This window comes from Camelina sativa, chromosome 7, assembly GCF_030686135.1.
Source record: "Camelina sativa cultivar CO46 ecotype springtype chromosome 7, ASM3068613v1".
Taxonomy (NCBI): Eukaryota; Viridiplantae; Streptophyta; class Magnoliopsida; order Brassicales; family Brassicaceae; genus Camelina; species Camelina sativa.
In genome coordinates this window covers 28666141-28689411 of record NC_141886.1, presented here as the reverse complement: position 1 = coordinate 28689411, position 23271 = coordinate 28666141, and the positions used below count along the sequence as shown (strand labels likewise).

The 23271-nt window shown below is 34.1% G+C and overlaps 4 protein-coding genes, 1 long non-coding RNA gene, 1 other non-coding gene and 1 pseudogene across 14 annotated transcripts; 3 read left to right on the top strand and 4 right to left on the bottom strand.

Moving 5' to 3' along the window:
* Nucleotides 1-642, bottom strand: LOC147941818 (uncharacterized). The gene is made up of 3 exons (XR_015561623.1): nucleotides 520-642; nucleotides 381-423; nucleotides 1-224 (listed from the first exon to the last, which is right to left on the bottom strand). It is a non-coding gene; the product is annotated as an uncharacterized LOC147941818 (long non-coding RNA).
* Nucleotides 643-4289: 3647 nt separating this feature from the next.
* LOC104702835 (uncharacterized) lies at nucleotides 4290-5630 on the top strand. Of its 5 annotated transcripts, none has more exons than XM_019228198.2 (5): nucleotides 4290-4417; nucleotides 4830-4874; nucleotides 4958-5030; nucleotides 5128-5193; nucleotides 5276-5630. In XM_019228198.2, the coding sequence occupies exons 2-5, from the start codon at nucleotides 4843-4845 to the stop codon at nucleotides 5414-5416; spliced, it is 312 nt and encodes a 103-aa protein (XP_019083743.1). In that variant the 5' UTR covers nucleotides 4290-4417; nucleotides 4830-4842; the 3' UTR covers nucleotides 5417-5630. The 5 variants fall into 5 exon arrangements, with proteins under 5 accessions (XP_019083743.1, XP_087316296.1, XP_087316298.1 ...); XM_087460170.1 differs by having other exon boundaries at nucleotides 4299-4417; nucleotides 4834-4874; XM_087460172.1 differs by having other exon boundaries at nucleotides 4308-4423; nucleotides 4946-5030.
* Nucleotides 5631-8056: 2426 nt separating this feature from the next.
* LOC104702833 (serine/threonine-protein kinase SRK2J-like) lies at nucleotides 8057-10928 on the top strand. Its single transcript, XM_010418753.3, has 9 exons — nucleotides 8057-8424; nucleotides 8526-8600; nucleotides 8874-8975; nucleotides 9134-9187; nucleotides 9277-9369; nucleotides 9471-9563; nucleotides 10070-10174; nucleotides 10270-10368; nucleotides 10458-10928. The coding sequence occupies exons 1-9, from the start codon at nucleotides 8305-8307 to the stop codon at nucleotides 10761-10763; spliced, it is 1047 nt and encodes a 348-aa protein (XP_010417055.2). The 5' UTR covers nucleotides 8057-8304; the 3' UTR covers nucleotides 10764-10928.
* Nucleotides 10929-11101: 173 nt separating this feature from the next.
* On the top strand, nucleotides 11102-11173 carry TRNAM-CAU (transfer RNA methionine (anticodon CAU)). Its single transcript has one exon. It is a non-coding gene; the product is annotated as a tRNA-Met (tRNA).
* A 351-nt stretch (nucleotides 11174-11524) lies between these two features.
* Nucleotides 11525-14908, bottom strand: LOC104702831 (serine carboxypeptidase-like 9). Its single transcript, XM_087457291.1, has 14 exons — nucleotides 14656-14908; nucleotides 14423-14568; nucleotides 14277-14353; nucleotides 14074-14193; nucleotides 13699-13801; nucleotides 13566-13603; nucleotides 13386-13487; nucleotides 13174-13260; nucleotides 12995-13078; nucleotides 12771-12842; nucleotides 12568-12689; nucleotides 12047-12160; nucleotides 11873-11918; nucleotides 11525-11782 (listed from the first exon to the last, which is right to left on the bottom strand). Exons 1-14 carry the CDS (start codon nucleotides 14778-14780, stop codon nucleotides 11702-11704), a joined length of 1317 nt encoding a protein of 438 aa, XP_087313417.1. The 5' UTR covers nucleotides 14781-14908; the 3' UTR covers nucleotides 11525-11701.
* A 755-nt stretch (nucleotides 14909-15663) lies between these two features.
* LOC104704979 (serine carboxypeptidase-like 10) lies at nucleotides 15664-22992 on the bottom strand. Of its 5 annotated transcripts, XM_087457286.1 has the most exons (9): nucleotides 22778-22992; nucleotides 22230-22375; nucleotides 22062-22147; nucleotides 21862-21981; nucleotides 19146-19217; nucleotides 18931-19049; nucleotides 15982-16095; nucleotides 15838-15883; nucleotides 15664-15744 (listed from the first exon to the last, which is right to left on the bottom strand). In XM_087457286.1, the coding sequence occupies exons 1-9, from the start codon at nucleotides 22894-22896 to the stop codon at nucleotides 15664-15666; spliced, it is 903 nt and encodes a 300-aa protein (XP_087313412.1). In that variant the 5' UTR covers nucleotides 22897-22992. The 5 variants fall into 5 exon arrangements, with proteins under 5 accessions (XP_087313412.1, XP_019083739.2, XP_087313414.1 ...); XM_019228194.2 differs by lacking the exons at nucleotides 15664-15744; nucleotides 15838-15883; nucleotides 15982-16095 and adding an exon at nucleotides 21530-21632 and having other exon boundaries at nucleotides 18804-19049; XM_087457288.1 differs by lacking the exons at nucleotides 15664-15744; nucleotides 15838-15883; nucleotides 15982-16095 and adding an exon at nucleotides 21569-21632 and having other exon boundaries at nucleotides 18804-19049.
* LOC109125711 (uncharacterized) lies at nucleotides 19394-20337 on the bottom strand (annotated as a pseudogene).
* Nucleotides 22993-23271: the final 279 nt, after the last annotated feature.

The following is a 23271-nucleotide window of genomic DNA, read 5'->3' as shown; positions in this document are numbered from 1 at the left end:
TTGTAGGGTGAAAAAAATTGTCTTCTCTTTGATCTTGGCTTCCATATCATCTCTTTATGACATCAAACATATGGAATTGGAATTTTAGCATAAGTGATTTTTTTGGCTTTAGGAGTTTGTGTATTGAATATAATCCAATCCAAAAATTTAGTTCTTGTAGTCGTCGAAGGAATCATAACATCATCCTCAAGACCATCGTCATTGTAGTATTCTTTAGGCATATCCTGTTGAATATATATATATATATATATATATATATATATATATATATATTAAAAAGTAATAATTAAAACATGGAATTATTCTCTATTCCCAAATAATTATATAACATGATTATTTAAATAATCTGAATAAAATTAAACAATTTCGTTTCCACATACCCGAAAATATGCATGACTATTAACGATCATAGTTTTCCTGCAACTATGGCAATCCAAGTAAAATCCAATTATATAAAAGAAATTATAAAGATTAGAAATAATTTAAAACGTTGATCATTCTGATCATATAAAATAATACCTGATACTAATTAGTAATTAGAAACAAGTTTGTTGATTGATTCATCTAGTCCATGATACATACGCCAAGTAGTTACTATCTATTATATTAACAGGAAAATAAAAGAATAAGAAGATCCATATGCAATATCTCTCTTTGAAAAGATGGAAGACAAATATAAGAATATATTATAAATATTCGATTGAAAAAAATTTCAATTTTTTAAAATGTTAATATAAATTTGAGAACATAATAAAAGAATTAAATTTAAAATCTTATAAAAAAAGCATAATTATTACACCTTTTTTGAAAGGTGAACCAACAACAACCAAACCTTTATAATTTATGAATCTTGCTTTCCAAGAAACCACTATACGAGCAGGTAAATAAAAAGAATAAAAAGAATCAATCGATTAATCATAAAAATAGAAAATCAGATACAAGTATAAATTTGAGAACATGATTAAAGAATTTAATGTAAAACCTCAACCAAAAAACACAATATTATACATTTTTTGAAAGATGAACCAACAACAACCAAAGCGTTATCTATTATATTAATAGAAAAATAAAAGAATAAGAAGATCCATATGCAATATCTCTCTTTAAAAAGATGGAAGATAACTATAAGAATATATTATAAATATTTGATTGAATTTCTATTTCTATTTTTTAAAATGTTAATATAAATTTGAGAACATAATAAAAGAATTAAATTTAAAATCTCATCAAAAAAACATAATTATTATACCTTTTTTGAAAGGTGAACCAACAACAACAACCAAAGCTTTATGATTTATGGATCTTGCGTTCCAAGAAACCACTATGCGAACAAGTAAATAAAAAGAATCAGTCGATTAATCATAAAAATAGAAAATCAGAATACAAATATAAATTTAAGAACATGATTAAAGAATTTAGTGTAAAACCCAAAAAACACAATATTATACCTTTTTTGAAAGATGAACCAACAACAACCAAAGTGTTATGATTTGTGGATCTTGCTTTCCAAGAAACCAATATATGAACATGAAAATAAATAGGATCAGTCAATGAATCGTAAAAAACAGCAAGATGGGAATACAAATATAAATTTGAGAACATGATGAAAGAATTGTTGAAATTGATAAAACTCTAAATTCAAGAGAAGAGAGCTTTTTTTTTTCTTTGTTGAGTTATGCTGAAAGCAAACGATAACATTGTATTTATAGTTGTAAATGACCTATTTTTTAGGGTTTCCAGTAAGGAGGTGTATTGTCGTCGGATTTTTTTTCTTCCTGCAGAAGCCCATTAATTTCTAGATTAACGCCGATCTATCTATAAACAATCTAAGCCCATTAATTATCTCAAATCTGTAGAATTTGTAGTATAAAACAGAACTATAGTTGTAAAAAGGGTATTTTCTGGAAAATATAGGAATTAATTTAGCAAATTCTAGTTTTGCAAATAACTTTTTGTGTAATTAGATTATTTCTGTCGATTTTTTTGATTTATTTTTAATGCTAAAATAGGTAAATTTACGTTCAGGGGCAAAATATTTCAACGTTAGGGGCACTTTTCATTAATGGCAAAACGGTAATCCGTGTATGGGAGTGAACGTGGGACGTTTTGACTTCTGCTTTAATATAATAGATTTACTCCAGTTTATAACTTTTAAAATCTGGAAATTTATTTAAAATATATGAATACTTAGAATAAATTAAAAACTGCTAAAAGTTGTGAAAGTTTTAAATATTATTAAGTATTAGTCAACGCAATGCGTGGTTGCATACATAATAGTTTTATTATATTTCTATTTTTTTTTTAAAAATAAAATATTGTTCTTTTTTTTTTTAACGATAACATTAAAGAAAGATTTGTTTTTTCTTTACTAAAATATGAATCTCAAAATTTCTTACAAAAATGATGTGTAAGTTAAACCCTACACTTGTGTCAACATTTTTTTTTTTTTTTTTTTTGTCATCTAAATTTATATTAGAACTGAACAAATTACATCTGTTGGAATACAAAAAAGTGAAGACAATGAAATCACCTAAGACTAAGCCCAAACAAGAAAAACATAAGCTGGCAAGTTAAACACTTCCAGAGACATAAGCCGGCAAGTTACACACTTCCGGAAGTTAAGAAACAAAGACTAACAACTTAGAAAACATGTCACTAAGGGAATAACAAAAACCAAAGCTCTAAAACTGTCCAGCTGATCAAGAAAGAAGCTCACTAAGCTTTCCCATAGAACCTTTAAACGCCGGAGAGTACCAATTAGACTGGAAGTGCTATAAACCATGATAGCACACCGTCGACAAACCATCATCAGCACCGGCAGGAACGAAAGCAAGCTCAAACGATATCAGATTAACAGAAACCACAACCATCCCGTCGCACAAAACCAGTCGGAAGAAGGCGAGCCAAACTAGGGACAAAGAAGAAAACCTTGAGATTCAACCTGAGACAAGCCAAAGAGGACTAACAGCTCTTACACGCGGACCCTCGTCGACCCAGCTTTAACCATCTACAGAATCAAAACTGGTGACCTCCTCGCAAGAGAACAGCTGAAAGACGATTCCACTATTATGCCTAGAACCCAAAACCACAGTTCAAAAGATCCGTAGAAGGGAGCTAGTAGATGGCTAGCAACAAAATACCATCCAGATGACAAACAGAAGGAACAAAACCTAGCATATAGCGCAAACACTGACTAGGCAGGAGACCAAATAGAGCAGAAGAACTAAGGATTGAGTACAAACCAACAGAGAAGACACAAACCACAAACTTCTCTTTGCAACCTGAAACCATCGGATGTAGCCACACTAACACTAACACCAACAACACAACCTTGTTAAAAAACCCGCTGTCCGAAGAAGAGAGAAATGAGAGAGATACCATACCAGTCCAGGAAACGAAGCGAGTTCGTCTCCTTCAAGCCACCAGTCACAAGAGAACCACTAGAACCGAGCCACAACCAAGACTAACCCGTTAACAAACGAATCCGTCTCTACCACCACCAAATCTCAAAGCCGATGGCTTCCCCTCCTTCAATCGTCCTTGGCTTCAAAGGGGATTCAGACAACAAGATTGCTACAACTCCGAAACAGACCAAAGAAGACAGAGACTAAGAAGCCGGAGAGGGCAAAACGAAGAACTCAAGTTTTTTTCTTTTTGGCAGTGGCTGCTGGGAAAGAAACAATGTTTTTAAACCCAGACCGGACAGGCCGGTCGGACCAGTCTAACCACGACCCGGTAGATATTTTGGTCCGGGTTACCTCTAAAAACCGGACAACTAAAAACCCGAAAAAATCTGGAAAAACCCGCTAAAAACCCATGAACCGGTGGTTGAACCGGTGGTTGAACCGACGGGTCAGACCAACGGGTCGGTATCAAATTGAAATATTTTATTTTTATCACACTTCAAACTCAAACTAAATATAAATTAATATTATTATTTATAGAAAAATCACTTAATTATTTTATCTAATCATTTAAAAGATTAATTTTAGTTGTTTAGTACTTTATTATGTATGTTTTGTTCATATATTTATAGAAAAGTAGATGTTATATTTATAAATGTAAACAAACCAATAAACTAATTGATCCGTGATTCAACCGGTCTGACCGATTGATCCAGTGACTCGAAAGCTTTCCGGTTCACCTTCCGATCCGGTTTTAAAAACATTGCAGAGAAATTAGGTGTGTCAGCATTTTTTTGGTATAGATTTTTATTATACAAAATTTAAAACATATAAATTTTTCTATAGAAAAAAAATTAACAAATAGTAAAATAAATAATTGCAATTTTTTGCGGCGAAAAACGTAAATCCAGCAATTTGCAACCAAATATTTGTCTCCTTTTTAAGGAAAAAGAAAACGAAACCCAAACGAAACGAGAGAGGGAAGAAGCGAATCGTCAAGTGTTAAAGTGGTGGTGAGGGTATATCAAAACTGTTTGCTTTTTTTTGATCGTTTACCTCTATTTAAGATAGATATATAACTGATAGGTTTATGTATGATTCATCAAGCATGGGTTTTGGTAATTGATAGTTAAAGAGGCCTTTGCACACCAGTTGCTCGACGAATTGTCTAACTCAGATCTTCCTTTTCCACCCTTATTATGCAGCTAATTTGAATTGGCATAAACATGTATGAATTTGTGATCATACATACACCCTTCAGATTTTAAGAGTCAGTTCTTCTCTAGTTATGTGTGTATGGAATGAATCAGTGATAAAAGACTTATCCTTTTTACCTTACTTGATCAAAACTGTGCCTTTATATGCATTTTTTCAAATACTCTTCTTTTGAAATTTTTTGACTTATTTGTTGATGATGATCACTAGGAAGAAGTTGAGCATGGATCCTGAACATACAGAGGCTCTTTTAAAGTACGTCTTTGTTTTTTCGTTTTTTTTTTCTTAGCTCGTGTTGTGTCCGTATAACGATTCACTGTTGTTAGTATGTAAAACAGCCATTTGGAGAAGCAAAATGGATTGCTCACAGAAACTCATAAAACCATGACTCAAGAACTCCAAAAGCTTCAGGTTTGTTTTCAAGAAACTTAGTGAATTACATTTGAAAGTTCTCTTCGGAAACAATGACTTTGATGATGATGTGATTAAGAGAACTAGACAACTTCAGGTGGAAGAGGAGATGATGATGAGGAAATTATATGAGCTGATGTCTACACGTCGCCAAAATAACAAGGTTTGTATATATAAAGATTGCTGTTTTTTCTTCTTGAAGATGTTGGATTTGATTTAAGATTAATGTTGGTTTTCTTTTCAAGAAAATGGAGGAGACTCAAAATGTGTCACATGGTAAAGAAATAGTGGTAGTGGCAGAAGCTTCTGATACGACGTCTAGTACATCCAAGGCGTTAATCACATATGTGAGAAGAAGGAAAAAGACTCAAATGCCAACTCAATGAAGATTTTCAGTTCTTGTGTAAGTTAGTTTCTCTTTAGTGACATGTTAGTTCTACTTATTATCTATATGTGCGATGTTTTCTAGTTTTTACGATGGCTCTTATGCCTATATAGCGGGTAGTAGTCGTCTTCACCTTTGTTTATGCTTTTTAAATGCAGCTTAAGTTTTCTTCTTTTTTCGAGTGATGAATAAAACTGTTTATGAAAGGCCTGAAACTCTCTTGCACTTACTATGGAACAACATGCTCCACATGTACTGTATAATATAAGTTAAATGGCTCCCCACTCGCTATGGACACTTGCAATGTAAAATAAAGGGAGCTTGGAAAAAGAGTTAGGTTGTTACTAGAATAGGTTAGGTCTTAAGAGATTCAACTGGATCAGTGCCAGCGGCAGATCCAGAAAGAAATTTGATGTGGGGCACAAATTATTTAATAATTAATATATTAAATTTATATTATAAAATATTAAACAAATTTAATTTTCTATATTTTTGTATATTTAAAAACTATTTTAGTTGGTTTTATAATATATTCAATTGCACATTACATATATTTAAATGAAAATTATATCTAAACATTTATTATATAAGGATTTTGTGCAGTATATTAACCTTTTAAATAATCATTTCTTTGCAACTTTATTCTCTAACTCTAAAAAATGTACAAAAAAATTCAAAAAATCATAAATAATAATCAATATAATCTTTCGTAATCACGGTAAAATTTGTAAAATATTGATAAATAATATATCAAATCGAAGGTCCAACAATGAAGAGTCCAAATCTATATTTAAAATCTTAAAAACTAATATATAGAATTGTAGAAATGTTTAGAAGTTACATGCAAGAGTTATATTATGTATTATTTTTGAATTCATATGATTAATTTTAGTAAAAAATCCTTTATTTAGATAGATTTCAACAATATATATTATACTAATTAACTATTTAAATGTAAGTATAATTTAGAGTAGAAAAAAATATTAACATGTAAGTAAACATAACAAAAATAACATTGGTTGTAGGAAAAAAGGCAACAAAAAAAAGATGAAAGTCAGGATTGGAACTCCTCACCAAAAAAGATGCATGGGGCACCTAGGTAACAATTAAACTGTGTAACTAAACTAACCAAATGTATTAGATAATTTTTAACAAGTAGCATGGGGCACGTGCCCCACCCCATCACTACATAGATCCGCCCCTGATCAGTGCTCGAGCTACTATTCCCACGTAACAATCTTGCCTCCATGTTGAAATGTAGTCTTTAAATGGAGGATGGAGTGTGTGTGAAAAAGTTGGGGGTACATCCATTATTATTGTTCTTTTTTCCATTTAGGCAACTCCACAGCCATAGGCTTTTAAAAGTTAAATTTGATTGAAATAGCTGATCAACAGTAAGGGGCACTATTATAGCTGACCAAATAAAATAAAATATGAGGTTACTTATAATTGGATGATTTCACTTTTCCAACCCTTTCTCTCTGATCTGGACAACCATAAAAAAAAGTCTATGCTACCACTTGTAAGTGCAAATAATTTTGCAAGACGCAACAAACGTACCGAAGTTTAATAGTGTGCCTAATCGTCAAATACTATACAAGTCAAATAGGCAAACATACAAATATCACCTAATTAGAATTACACACTATCAAGATACCCATTGACGTGTTACCAAAATCTAGTCTTAGAGAAACTTCAAAACCTCTTTTGCAATCTATCTAAAGAAAAGACCCTTAAAACCTTAAACGTGAGTAGCTGTCTCAAATAATACCTACTTCAGTTTGAGATCCTATTTATACTTACATACATAGAATGACTTATTTTTTTGTATGAATGTTAAATTATATTCACCAAAAAACAGAGGTAAATCGAAAACTATTAGAAACATATTAGATGAGATGAGTTTGAAACCAGAACTGGAGACCATTCTCATAGCCAGGAACAGTCGACAAGGTGAGCAGCCGATTAAGGACATTCTTGTCAATGAAGCGGAAGAGACTGTAGGGTGGAGTTGGAGCTTCACCATGTCGTCTAGCATTCCGTTCCCGCCAAATGCTGTGTAGCAAGGTTTGGAAGACATAATAGAGAATAAACCGGTGGAGCCGAGGGGTGGAGGAGTCAAGAAGCAGAGTGGCCAACTGATCCCAATGTGTGGTGTACTTGATGCCTAGCATAGCACTAGTCAAGGTAGACCAAACTTGAGAGTAGTAGGATCAAGAAAATAAAAGGTGCTTCCATGTTTTCTGATGGCCTTGTCAGAGAACACAGTCGCCATTTGCATCAGCATTCCATTGAACTAGTTTATCACCCGTTGAGAGTCTGTTATGAAAAGCAAGCCAAGTGACAAAGGAGTGTGGTGTTGTCGAACTAGGTGCCAGATATCTGATGTTGAGAACTTGGACTTGTAAGAGCCATTCTTATGTTGCCAAAGAGATCGATCACACCCTAGGGGCTGCACTGAAAGACGGAGAGAGTGCAGCTCATCCTCGAGAAGGAGGGTGGTAGAATGATTTATTACCACTGTCTTTTTTATATATATATATATATATATATATATATATATATATTACCACACTTTATAGATAAACGAAAACTGTCCCAGAAATATCAATCAACCCGGACTCTAAACCAAAACTGTACTAAAGAAAGACTTACTAAATAAAATGACCATTGATATCGTGAAAAGCTCTTTCAACACTTCTAGTAGCTAGTCGTCACATTTTGCTACGTGTAAACTAATATATAACTTTCTTCTCTCTCACTCTATCTATATATCTATATATCTTTCTCTACAAATATTTAGGAAGAGAGGATTCATAAAACAACATAAAAGTATATATTAAAGTACCATTTTAGATAAGCGAGAGAAAAAAAAAAAAAAAGCTAGCCATGGAGAAGTATGAGATGGTGAAGGATTTGGGATTTGGTAATTTCGGATTGGCTCGGCTTATGCGTAATAAGCAAACCAACGAGCTTGTGGCTGTCAAATTCATCGATCGAGGCTATACGGTCCATTTCATTTTTTTCTTCTTCTTTCTTTTGTATTTTTCGTTATTTTTCATACTAAGAATCTCATCTTAATTATTACCAAAACTGATGCTTTGATACAGATAGATGAGAACGTTGCAAGAGAAATAATTAATCATAGGTCTCTTAGTCATCCCAATATTGTTCGGTTTAAAGAGGTAAGTTTTTTTTTTCTTCTTTTTTTTTTTTTTTTTTTCTGTCAACGAAGTAAATATTAGTTTTGTTAAGAAATAAACGTACGTCGTGTTTGATTTTGAATTTGGATACTCCCACAACAGCACAACTCCACAAGTTGTTTCTAACGTCGTGCAAAGATATGGACATATATATATAGTCCCATGATCTATTCGACATGTTCCATATTCAATCCATAATTTGATGTTGATAAGAGAGAAAAAAAAAACTTAAAAATTTGTTGTTGTTGATTTTAGGTTGTTCTAACTCCTACACATCTTGGGATTGTAATGGAGTATGCAGCTGGAGGAGAACTGTTTGAACGGATATCTACCGCGGGTCGATTTAGCGAAGCGGAGGTTTGGAAATTCTTTTTTTTGTCGATAATATACATTTTACCGATTATCAAAAAAGAATAAAAAAACATGCATTTTACTTTTTACTCACCACATATAAAAAAATCGCCAAATATTGTTTTTTTAAAAACTTTTAATTTAATTAATTGATCTACTTGCAGGCGAGATATTTTTTTCAACAACTCATTTGCGGAGTGCATTACTTACATACAATGGTAAAATTATTTAGATATAGACCAAATTGTATATATAGAGAATAGTTTGCGTTATTATGTTTTACTAATGAAACAAATGAATTTTGCAGCAAATATGCCATAGAGATCTGAAATTAGAAAATACATTGCTTGATGGAAGCCCAGCACCACGTTTGAAAATTTGTGATTTTGGCTACTCTAAGGTTTTTTTTTAAATGAGTAATTTTTTTTATTTCTGTTTATGTTAGTTAAAGTTTGTATACTAATTTTCGGAATGTATAATAATTCCTAAAAATTTGTACAGTCTTCAGTTCTTCATTCCAACCCAAAATCAACGGTGGGAACTCCGGCATATATAGCACCGGAGGTTTTTTGTCGATCAGAATACGACGGAAAGGTAAATAATTATACTATTATTATTTTTCATACAGGATAAGTTTCAGTAGTAATGAAGATATTTTTGTTTTTTTGTTGCCTTCAATAATGAAGATATTTACAAGTTTGAATTCCACTTTCAATAGTTTTTTTTAGGTGGACATTCCACTTTCAATAGTTTATAAAACCATAATTTCATGGAAAAAGAGTAGTACACGACAAAAAAACATTTGCTTCATAATATCTCACTCATGACATGTGTTACCAATCTTCTATAGTAATAGTATACGTTATATCGACTTTTATCTAATAGTTATTCAAAAATTTAAATGGCCACTTTCAAATAATTAACGTCATCAACATCATTAGTCAACTTAATATTTGTTCTCGGAAATAACATGCATAAATTTCGTGGCGTTACATTTTATATTCATCAAATTACTTTGCTAAGACACTTGTCCATTCCGACTATATGATCTGTGAACTAAACTTAAAAAAAAAAAACACTTATTTCAATCTGTTTTACAGTCAGTTGATGTGTGGTCTTGTGGAGTGGCACTCTATGTTATGTTGGTAGGAGCTTACCCTTTCGAAGACCGTAAAGACCCTCGCAATATTCGAAAAACTGTTCAGGTATAAATCTTTTATTTTAAAAATGAAAATAAACGGAAGTACTATAATTCGTATACTAATCGTACATACAACATTTTTGTGGTTTGATTTTACAGAAAATAATGGCTGTAAAGTACAAGATTCCAGGATATGTTCACATATCTGAAGACTGCAGAAACTTGTTAGCTCGTATATTTGTTGCCAGTCCATTACATGTAAGTATATAATATATTAAACTATATAAGTTTAATAATTTCGACCTATTCTTGTTAAAATTTTGTTGGTTAATTTGTAACTATTACAGAGAAGTACGTTAAAAGAGATCAAGAGTCATGCATGGTTCCTAAAGAATTTGCCAAGAGAACTTAAGGAGTCAGCACAAGCAATCTATTACCAGAGGAATGGTAATCTTATCAACTTTTCTCCTCAAAGAGTAGAGGAGATTATGAAGATAGTTGGTGAGGCAAGAACCATACCAAACCTTTCTCGCCCGCTTGGAACAAATGAAAAAGATGGCGAAGAAGAAGAAGAAGAAGAAGAGGAATATTTGGATGCTAATGATGAAGAATGTTATTATGAGTACACTTTAGGAGAGAAATCTTCGAAATAGAAGCATTGACGTTATAAAATATGTTACATGTTGTCAGATTATGAACTTGTTGTAATTTTATATTTGAATATCGTTTTTCTTATCTCTTCTTTTTGTTTTATTATTCAGTTTCTGAATATTTGGATTTAGTAATTAAACACATTACATCTGTTTTTTTCTTTCTAATTATATTTCTTCGACTCCATTTAAATATTCTGTTAATTTAAGTTGGTATTAAATATTAATTGTCAAATTTATAATTTTTAAATCTTAGTTTTTGGTTTGCAAACGATAAATTTATACACATTAGACGTAACAAGCTAATTTAAATTTATAATATGAATATCTCTAACAAAAATATCAGAGTGGCGCAGCGGAAGCGTGGTGGGCCCATAACCCACAGGTCCCAGGATCGAAACCTGGCTCTGATATAATCATAATTTTTTCTTTCCGAATTTACTTTTACGTCTGTTAAAACATGGGTCGGACCAGACCCAAACTACTATTACATTTCGTAATTTTATGCTTCTATTGACAATTGGGCCGTACAATCTCAAATTACTAGTGTTTGCTATCCAAGTATCCCTTATTTAATCATCAATCTACGTACATGCTTAAGATCTAGCAAAGTATAATCAGTTCTCATTTCTCAATACATTTTTGTTATTAAAAAACAGGCTAAACATACCAACCTGTGACTCTAGTTTTTGCACCAATTACAACAATATAGGCCAATCCACTAATTTTTATTTGATTTCTGTTGGAACTTATTAGAACTAGAGTTTAACCCAAAGTATGATAATATTATGGATCACAAAATGATAATCCTTAACAGAAACTTCTCTTCAAAATTTTAGTATCAACCAATACAAAGAGACAACGGCCATGATCAGCCTCCATTACAAAGATTTCATGGTACATATATTTTATTCTTCATACGTTAAGGTAATGAGCCTCAATTACAAAGGCTGGCCAGTGATCCACCTTTGGAACATGATAGAGGTCTCGTTTGGTAGATACTCTGCCGTGTGTCCACCTCCCTATAATCAAAAATGTCAAGCAATTAAAAGTGCACTTTTAAATTGTAATGCTATGAAAAATAAATGTTAAATCGAAACAAGAAGACTTGCTTTAACAGTAGCAAATGTCATCTTATTGGAATAAGTTCTGGTGTATCTGTAATAAAAAAAAAAAAAAAAAAATCAACAATGGTATTATGATAAGCTTGTGATGACGAGAAAATGAAAAACAAACAAGAGAAACACACTTTAACAAAAAAAAAACAAGAGAAACACATATATTACCCAGCGATTTGATTTTTTATCATCCAAGGCCTCCAATCGTCAACGATGGAGTAATTTAGAGATTTTATCCATGCCTGAGTTGCAAGGAAAGGCATCGTTATGTCATGATCGCCACTGTTCACCATAAATCACACAAGTTTATTTCAGACTTATATCAAATAAAAACTACTTATAATTTGATTTGGTTTCAGCTAAGTTTGATGCAAATTCAGTTTGTGTTTTTTTTTTTTCTCGCAGAGGTAGACCGTTAATTACTTGATAAAGGCACATCCCCATGAATCCTACCTATAAACCTAAAAAATATAAATATTTTTCATAAAATTGGTTTTGTTTGGTTCAAATACACCAAAAACCGGTTTCGATCTTCATTTTTTTTTTCTTTTTCTTGAAACAGTAAAACCAATAATTTTGTAATGCAAAATTTTGGTTTCATTTAATTTCTGGCTATGTAATTTTTGCCCACCTACCCTAGTACAGATGTATAGGGAAATGAAAAGTACATTAAACTCTAACGTTCTAACCTGAAGATAAGAGATCGGTAGCCATGAATGCTGCTATCCATATGGTATGGTATGCTATTTTTAATGTCGAGACTGTATGGAATATTCCTACCATTATCCCTTATCCATTCTCCTATACTCCCCTGCAATAATTTTACGTTCAATATGTTTTCTCTAAAGTTTCACGCTTTATATCAAGTTATATCAAAAATGTCATTATTTACCTTCTTAACATGAAGAGCTTTGCGAACGCTCTCATTGTTGGCCCAACATTCAACGAGATGATACGGATAGTACTGCAAACGCAACCTTGTAAATATCTATCGAAATAAGGATATGACTACTCACAATATTTGATTATCTCTGTCAGCTTTCTCTAAGTTATTATTTTGGAGCAAATAAGAGCAGAAACATTATTAAATCAGATGAGATATAATGTATTACTTACGTAGCAATCAAGAGATATATGTTGTGTATTTGTGTCATCGCAATCTGGTATTAACGTATGATGGCTATTTATTTTGTCAGTACACTATAACCAAACCAAAGAGAAAAATTTGAATTAGTGAAACTAATTACCAAGCAAAAGAAGAAAAAAAACATCTACCAGGGTTTCATAGCGTGTACCTTACGGTATTCTTCTACAAGTTTTAAACATTTTGTGTTACGTGGATCCACATTGAAATAATTTCCTTTGCAAAATCTCTTAAGTGACTGTAAGAAATAATGTTTCAAATTTGGTAAAGTTAAATTCGGCTCGTAAAAAAACAGAAATACTGAAAAGACTAAAACTCTCTAGTGACAAAATAACAAATTAAGCATGGTATATATTTCATTACAGTGTAGAGTTCATCAGAGATTAGTGACATCCCATGAGCAAATGGAACACGATAGTTTTGTTCAATTTCGATATGCGTTATCGGGTTTCCTAGCACATAACCCTGTTTTTGGCATCAAAACATTAAGTGTTCGAGAAGCTATGGAAATATCATAAGAAGCAATTATCAAATATCTGTGACCTGTAGATTTATAGGAGGGTTGCAACATATATAATTCCCTGCATCACATTATCTAAATTATTAAAACGTGAGAGATCTAATCAATTAAATAAGTGTATTGGGATTGATTAATATGACAAGATATCATATATACCTTTTGAGATTGCTTGAACGAGGGCCGGAACAATCATACCTGAATAAGAATCTCCAACAACGTAAACAGGATTGGAGGAAAACTGTGGATGCTTTCTTAGCCACTGCAAAACAATAAGCTCTTGATGTTATATGAGCTAACCACTCAAAGAATACCAATAAACACCTAGGTCGTCTTATTCTCGGTATAAATATAAAATTAGAACGTCTTAACTTAAATGAGACGGGATGGTTTCAACAAGTTGGCAAACCGGTATGGTTAAGCCTACATCTTGCCGAGAAAGATTTCTCGAAATCCATAATTATCAACATACACATGAGCTTAAAGACACAAAGACCAACGGTATAAAAAAGACAATTGTTTCTGTCTTATAACCTTTTGGAGAAACTCATGGATCCTCTTGACTTCATTTGTGTCACTAGTTTTTCCAATTGGAGTTCTTGAGTAGGAGAAGCCAGATCCAACAGGCTGATCCAAGAATATTATGTTTGCCGTCTGAGAATATGATTCAAAACTTTAAAAGATCAAGAATATACAATTAGGTTTGTGACACAAAATCTGAACGTACTTCATACTACCTTTGTCCATGAATATGTCGTTGAGACCAAGGAAGGAACACTTCCATTGTAAACCTCGGACTTCAAAGCCAACGGTCCTAATTTCTTCCCACTTTAAACAAGTCCTTAATAATAATGCTTAGCCAAAGAAGAAATATTAGATTTACCGTTCTCAAATAAAAGGCCACTAAGACAAGAGCATCCAGGTCCTCCATTTAACCATATAAGAAGAGGATCTTCTTTTGGGTTCTTCTCAGATTTGATGAAATAGTAGAAAAGTTGCACATTCTCTTCCTTATCCATGCCAATGTACCTTCATTCATAAGAATGTCTAGTTACTAACTCCAAACTCACAATACATAATTGCATTGGTAAAATAAGAAGAGCCATTTTTACAAACCCGGTTTCGAGTTCAAATGGAAGAGGGCCTTCAAAACCAGGAAGAAACTTGACGACAGAGCCAGAATCAACATGATGACTCAAGAAAAGTAGAACAAGAAGCAGAAACTGTAGTGTCATACTCATTCTTTATCCGTTTCTAATGATCGAGTACTATATAGGGAAAGATAAAGTAGCTAGCGTTTCGCTAATTCAGTAGTTGCCTGACGTTGAGTAGGATCTCTTCGTATCGATAAAATATTCGAGTTGGTTCCAAAAATATTGTTTTTTAGTGCAGAAAGATTAAAGAAATTTAAAATTATTTAGCTTTGCGTGCCACAACTAGGGACCATCAAGCTCATCCAGAATGTATTTAATGTACAATCAATATATTAGATGTTTTAATTTTATTTTCTTTATCATTTTATTATTTTGAAAACAAAAATGCAGAATTTATGTTTATAATATTATGACCAATGGCATTTTGTGGTCATTCTACTATTATTCAGAATATTTAAAATAATTGTTAAACTATGGTTTCTTTAATTTTATTCTCTTAGGAAATTTTATAAAATTATTTTTTTGAATATAAGAAACTTTTTTTTTTAGTCAGGAAATTTTATAAAATTAGACAGAGGGAGTTTTACATTTTCTACAACAATTTAAGATCGTCGACAATGGGTTTGAGTTTAATAGGACTTGAGTTTAATTGATTCATTAACAGATATTTCTAAACACCAAGCCGTACATGTCTATAGTTTTTGTACTCACAACATATATAGGCCAATCCATTAGTTTTTAATTGATGTATGTTATAAAAAATACCATAAAACTTAATAGGACTTGGGCATAACTCACAAAAAGAGATTCATTAGCAGATATTTTCTCTTCAAACTTATTAAGTATAACGCGGTGACTGACAAAACCAATGCAAGGAGAGACAAAGGCTGACAAATGCCATGAGCCTCCAAATACAAATATTTCATGGTACACATACATATTCTTCATATGTCAAGGCAATGCGCCTCTATTACAAAGATTGGCCGCTGATCCACCTTTCGAACATGATAGATGTTTCGTTTGGTAGATACTCTGCCGTGTGTCCACCTCCCTATATAGTTAAAATGCTAATTAAAATTAATAAAAACTTTTATTGTAATACAAATGACAGTAAAACTTTTTAAGGTGAAACAAGAAAACTTGCTTTGATAGTAGCAAATGTCATCTCATTGGAATAAGTTCTCGTGTATCTGTCATGAAAAAAGCCAAGAATGATTTGTAAGCGAGTTTGAAAAGAAAATGAATAAACAAGAGAAACCTACAACACTAATACACATATATATTTTACCCCGCGATTTGATCTTTTATCATCCAAGGCCTCCAGTCATGAACGATTGAGTAATTTCGAGATTTTATCCAGGCTTGAGTTGCTTGGAAAGGCATCGTAATGTCATGGTCTCCACTGTTCACCATAAACCGCAAAAAAGAAAAAGAAAAATAAAAACTCCTTAATCTTCTAGGCAATCTAGTTTAGGCTTTTGTTTTCAGTTTAGTTTAATCATCCTTGGTTTTATAAAATCTATAACCATATAAATTATTTGTAATTTGGATTGTTTGATGCAAATTCGGTTTAGTTAGATCATTTCCAACTCATCTCCATTTCCATCTTTATAATGGAGTTTGGAGTCAATTTTGCTCCAACGCTCAATCTGCACAAATGGTAACCTTAGGGATGAGGGACTTTCAGGATGTTATTTGATACTGCTCTTTGATGGATATGAAAGTTCATGGCCCGCTCTTTACTAGGAGTAATAAACGGATTTTCGGTCTTATTTGAAAGACTCTTGATCGAGTTCTGCAGAATGTGGAATGGCCAATGCGATACCCACGTTCTTATTATATGATGGAGTCAGGAGGATGCTCTGATCATCTCCGTTAAAAAATTTACTTGGCATCAGAAATACAGAAACCAAAAGGACCTTTCAAAATTACAAACCTTATGGCGTATCATTATGAGTTTACTCCCACGTTGGGAAATTTTTGGCAAGCCACTCTATGTCATCTTTGCACCGTTTATAGGAGTGCTTGGTGGATTGTTAGAGCTGAAAGACTGATGCCCGAGAGATGAAAGGTTATCTCCCAATCTCTGATGTAATGTGCTATATCGACCAAGCGTCTAACGACTGAGCTCGTTAAGGACTATCATAATGAGGGAGTGTCATCCCGTTGTGCTATGAAGATTGACATCTCTATAGCTTTTGATTTTCTTCAGTGGTCGTTTTTGTTGAATGTGTTAAAAGCGTTGAACCTCCCTAAGCGCTTTATCCAGCGGATCACTTTATGCATCACACCAACTTCTTTTTCAGTTCAAGTAAATGGAGAGTTGGCTGGGTTTTTTCGCAGTGAAAGGAGCCTTCGACAAGGCTGCTCACTCTCTCCGTACCTCTTTTTGGTCTGTATGAATATCCTATCTACTCTTCTTGATAGGACAGTGGAGTCGCGAGTCATTGGCTATCACCCATGGTGTAGAGCAACGAAACTAACTCACCTATGTTTTTTTGATTACATCATGGTTTTTTCTGATGGTAAACTCTCCTTGTTGGAAGGCATTTTAGAGGTCTTTAAAGAGTTTATGGCTGTTTCAGGCCTCAGTATCAGCCTGGAGAAATCAACTATTTTTTTGTAAGGAGTATCTGGCTTCACTTGCGACTCTCTATTAGCACAATTTCCTTTGATTGTGGGTCTTTGCCTGTGCGTTATTTGGGGCTGCTTCTACTCACTAAGATGATGACTCCTGCTTATTGTATCCCTTTGATTGAAAAATTAGACAACGAATAAGCCCTTGGAAGCATCACTTCTTATCATTCGCAGGACGTTTCCAACTTCTCCAATCTGTCATTGCCAGCCTCACCAATTCTGAATTTCAGCTTTTCGTTTACTTAGTGCATGTGTTCAGGAAATCGAGAGAATATATGCTGCTTTTCTCTTGTCTGGGCCTAAACTCAATGCAAAGAAAAATAAGGTGACTTGGCTGCTTACCTAGGAATGAAGGCGGCTGAGGCTTAAAATTGCTTGTTGAAGTGAATAAAGTGAGCTGCTTTAAGCTGATTTGGCGCTTAGTTTCAGCACTAATTCACTATGGGTAAATTGGATCTAAATGGAGCTGCTTCGATCTGCTTCTTTTTGATCGATTAAAGATAACACCACTAAGGGGTCTTGGATGTGGAAGAAGCTCATAAAATACAGATCACATGCAAATGATTATCACTCTATGGAGATTATAAGTGGTTTACAAATTTCCTTCTGGTATGATTAATGGTGTCCTCTAGGTCGGCTATATAGGATCCTTGGAGGGAGAGGTTTCATTGACTTTGGTGTGCCATCATATGCCACTATGGCCTCAATTCTCTCTTTACATCGCAGTCGTCATCATAAACTTGACATTCTAAACAAAGTGGAATTGGAGATCCACAAAATCAGAAACAAAAGACAATGTTTGGAGACAGACATTGCATTGTGGAGGCAATCGACCATGACATATGCTTCTTTTCCTCATAAACGTGGCTGCAGATTCGTCAACCAGGTCCAACCGTAAGCTGATACAAAGGGTGTTTGGTTTTTTTGAATCAGTTACCAAGTACTCTTTATGTTATGGTTGGCTGCGAAGAACAGACTTACAACTGGTGACCATATGCTAACATGGAACATGGGCGTTGATCTATTCTGTTTTTTTTTTGTGAAGAGCCCATGGAGACGCTTGAGCATTTATTCTTCGCTTGTTCTTACTCCTCTCAGATTTGGGCACGTTAGCCCGCAAGCTTTTTGGCAGCCACTATGCTACTCGGTTTGTACAGGTTCTATCTCTTCTATCTTTCTCAACGATTACAGGGACGACCAGCTTTTTACTCAAGCTTCTCTTCCAAGCAACTGTCCACACTATTTGGATCGAGAGGAATCATCGCAGGCATGGAGACCCTCCACGTCCGCCGATTAAGCTCACTCAGATTATTGACCGGTCAATTCGTAACAAGCTCTTCTCTGTTTAGCTTACTAATCTTGCTAAGTTCAGAGATGGTCTGCAAGCTTGGCTTTCAACATGGTTTTAAGGGTTTAATTTTTTAGCTATATCAAATTTCTTTTGGAAAAAGCTATATATAATATACCAAAAACTTTTATTTTGGTTGAATATACTTTTATATTCATTCAAAAAAAAAAAATGGAACAAGATTAGTTGTTGAAAAGTAATGTTAACTCAAAAGTCAAACCTATAGTCAAAAAAAAAAAAAAAAACTCAAACCTATAAATGAGAGATCGGTATCCTCTGATGCTGTTATTAGCATGATATGGTACACTGCTTATAATATCATTATCGTATGGAATTGTCCAATTACACCGGTTCCATTGTCCTTTTGTCCCCTGTTATTATCGATAAGCCAATTATTTAGATTTCAAAAAACTTTATTTATGTCCTCAAATTTCGTTAGTGATCCTAAACCAAACTTAGCATAATACCTTGGTAACATGAAGCGCTTCGCGAACTCTCTCGTCGTTGGCCCAACATTCAATGAGAAAATACAAATAATACTGCAAAAGCAACAATTTTGTCAAACTATTTATCAAAATGAGAATTTGTCCACTTGTCCACAAATAATTTTACACATGGATTCATCCCTTTTTATTAGTTTCTTAGTCTTTTTTGTTTATAACTAAGACATTGTAGAGCTGAGCCGTATACTGTGATTAAACTTAACTACAAAATCTGTCAAAAGGTTTCATCATACATGCTGCGTAAATTTGTCTCTTTTTTTTTTTTTTTTGGTCAAACAAGATTTTCATTCAAATTAAAACCTCAAAAAGGACAGTTCATACAACTTGAAGCAAAAACAATACAACGGGAAAAGAAAAGTTAAGGGCTCCATGAATTTTCCAAGGTGATGCTCAACTTTGAAAGGCTTGCAATCTTTGAGAAAACTGTTGGGGCCAAGGAGGATTCGAACATGAAGACAGGCTTCTCGACATCCTCGACCAAAAAATGGTCATAAACGGCTCGCGCAAGAAATGCATAAGAGCTTTTGAAAAAGTGTTCCACTGATGGGACACAAGTAGGGTTCCTCGCCATCAAGAGAAGGTTCACAAGCATTGGATCAAAGTCCCTCATACTTTCACGAGCAAAACTCAAGGCTCTAGATGAAGCTACGACCGGGAAACGCAAATAATGAATGTAAAACTATAACAAAGCAGGTGGGTCCTCCCTCACATGAAACCAAAAGCCATGGAGGTTAAGGACTTCCACATAAAGCTTGTAGTCAGCTTGACATTGAGATAAGAGATCTGACCCGAGCTTCAGAGCTTTGGACGAGTGGTTAGACAAGGGGCTGGAGGGTTCAAGTGGGGCGTGATACAATGTTTCCATCTGAACTTGACAAAAGTATCTATCTAGCCATCCTAGAAGGTCTTTTGCTATGCTACCGTGGTGTTTTGCACCAGTCAAAACAGAGACAAGAAGGCCTAAAGGGATTGAGGTAAATAGAATTTTCAGCAATCTAAGACACATTAAGATCAGAGATGTATCAGCTAGGGGGAAGAGGTGGTTGAATTCGTCATATGGGGTTAATGGGGAGTGGTAAACGAACAGATTTCTAAAGCCCCCATTACAGACCCAACAAGAGCGATTCGGACTAGACCTAGTTACAAGTGGTAAACAAACAGATTTCTAAAGCCCCCATTACAGACCCAACAAGAGCGATTCAGACTAGACCTAGTTACAAGTTGACACTGAAGCAGTGGAGCTATTGGTAATATGTATGCTAAAGGATCAGGGAGAGCAAGCAATAGCGGTAAACCGATTGGCAAGGCAAAAACATTATCAACGAGCAGCATTGCAAACTTCCATACCAAGCTCTTTAATTGACCTTGACACAAAGAAGATTCAAACACAATCGAAATATCTAAGGATCTGCTACCGAGTGTAACTCATCTTGACCAAGCAGGATACAAAGACATTAAATTATTTGGGCTTGCTATGAAAATAAAGCTAGTGGGTCTAAGGCGGTTCCAGGTCAGGGATGACTTATAGTTTAAACACCGTAAACTATCTTCCAGGGTTTGAGAATGAGAGTGGAGAAAATGACCTGGGACAAAGAGTTATCGAGAGAGAAGCAGAGGTCACCAAGAAGGAGGGTTTCTTTGTCAAACGGTTCACCGGTGCCAGCGTCAAAGCAGAGCTTCCGTCCAACTGCACCCAAGCAAAGCACTTGGTGAGAGGATCTGGATCCATGGAGCGGTAAGATGTTAAATTTGACAGCTTAATGGGGCGGTGAAACGGACAAAAACCGGGCCTAGAGGGACACTGATGGATCTCGCGAACAGGGACAAGGGGGTGGAAACTCGATTTGATAGATTCACCGAGGGGAGGAACCAGATGCGGAGCCGGAGAAGGTGATTGAAGCTGTCGCAAAGGCGGAGATGAGATCTGAAAACTCAAAGGACCACCGATAGAACTGAGACTAGAAGCGAGTAGACTACAAGGGAAGATGAGGCCGTGGAGATGAAAAAACCAAGACCCAGCGATGCCGATCAGGCTCAGCGCCGCCGAGAGAGCAGATCTCGGTGGTTGTGCCAGAGAGGAAAAGAGGCTAGGGCGAACTCAATTCTTATCAATATCCATAATAAGAAAAACTAAGTACAACATTGCTGTCACCTAGGAAATTCAAAATTTGAAGTAACACAAAAGAAAACGATTTGCGTAAATTTGTCTCTAAAAGTGTTAATATTAATTTAACCATACTTTCCTCTTAATTAACGGGTTTAACTATTAACTGATCATACCAGTTAAACGATATTCAAAGAAAAGTGTATGAGATCAGTTTTTTTAATTTATATATATAAGGAAACACCTTTTGAGATTTCTTGAACGAGGGCGGGAACAATCATACCGGAATAAGAATCTCCGGTGACATAAAAAGAGTTGGAGATAAACTGTGGGTGCTTGCTTAGCCACTGCAAGAAAAAAGATACATGTACACTCTAAAATGGTTGTGTTTATTTGAGCTAACTTAAGTAAAAAATCAATTAGAACCTAAATTTTCTCATGCAGGGGGTTTAAAGAGTTCAGCCAACTAGTGTGGTTAAGCCTACATCTACTTTATACCACGGGAATTACAACATACACAACAACTTTAAGGAACAAATGCAAGTGCTTTAAAGAGAGCTAAGTTTGTCTTATTACCTTTTGTAGAAAGTCATGAATCCTCTTAACTTCAATTGTGTCACTAGTTTTTCCTATTGGAGTTCTTGAGTAGGAGAAGCCAGCTCCAACAGGTTGATCCAAGTATATTATGTTCGCCATCTGAGAAAATTATCCACAATTTTCAAAAGAAAACCAAGAATAGACTTTTGGGGCTTGTGATCCAGATGAACGTAACGTACTTCAGCGACCTTTGTCCATGAATATGTAGTGGAAACCAAAGAAGGGGTAATTCCATTGTAAACCTCAGACTTCAAAGCCAAAGGTCCTAAAAGTTTATTTTCCCTACTTTAAACAACGTAACTCATTGAAAATAATGCTAAGCGAAAGAAGAATTATCATATATTTACCGTTCTCAAAAAGAATGCCACCCAGAGAAGAACATCCAGGTCCTCCATCTAACCATAGAAGAAGAGGGTCTTCTTTTGGGTTCTTCTCAGATTTGATAAAATAGTAGAAAACTTGTATATTCTCTTCCTCACCAATACCAATGTACCTTCATTCATAGTAATGGCTAATTACTAACTTTAAACTAACACCATATAATCGCATTAGTTAGAATAGGCCTAGGAAAAATAACTGAACCCGAGGAACCGACCCGAACCTGACCCGACTCCAAACCCCATCTTTTAAAATATCCAAACAGGTCTTAAATTTCAAGATCCGAAAATCAGAACCCCAACAAGTACTCGGACATATCTGAAATATAAGTACATACTAAGTAATATACTTGTAATATTTATAAATGTAATAAGTTGGTGTTGAAATACTTGATTTTTGGGTTATTTTGAATACTTTTGCGTTTTTTTGGGGTAAATTAAAGAAAGAGCTTGTATTTTTTCGAAAAAAATTGAAGAAAAAAAAAGATATCTTCAAATAATTTGGGAGATTTATATACCCAGTTTCGAGTTCGAAAGGGAGAGGGCCTTCAAATCCAGGAAGGAACTTGACTATAGTGCCAGAATAAACATGATGACTCAAGAAAAGTAGAAGCAGAAACTTTAGTGTCAAACTCATGGTTATCTACTTTCTAAATCAGGAGGAAAATATTATTTATAGTTATAAGGAAGAAAGTTTTGCACAAAAAAGAAAAAAGGAAGAAAGTTAGATAGCGATTTGCTATTTCACTAGTCTCTTCAAATTTGAGAAGCCATTTCGAGAGTCACGTGGTTGGTGCAGCAACCACACAATCACAGATATTTTTTTTTCTTTAATAACAATCACATCGATATTAAATAATTTGTTTTACACTTGTTTGGATCGAGATGTTGGTTTTTTTTTTTTTGTCAAACACAAACTCCATTAACTTAAGTTACAAGTTTTTTGGTACTCCACTCGAAGAGCAGTATAATACAACCAACTAACCTATACAGAAGAAAAGAAAGCCATAGT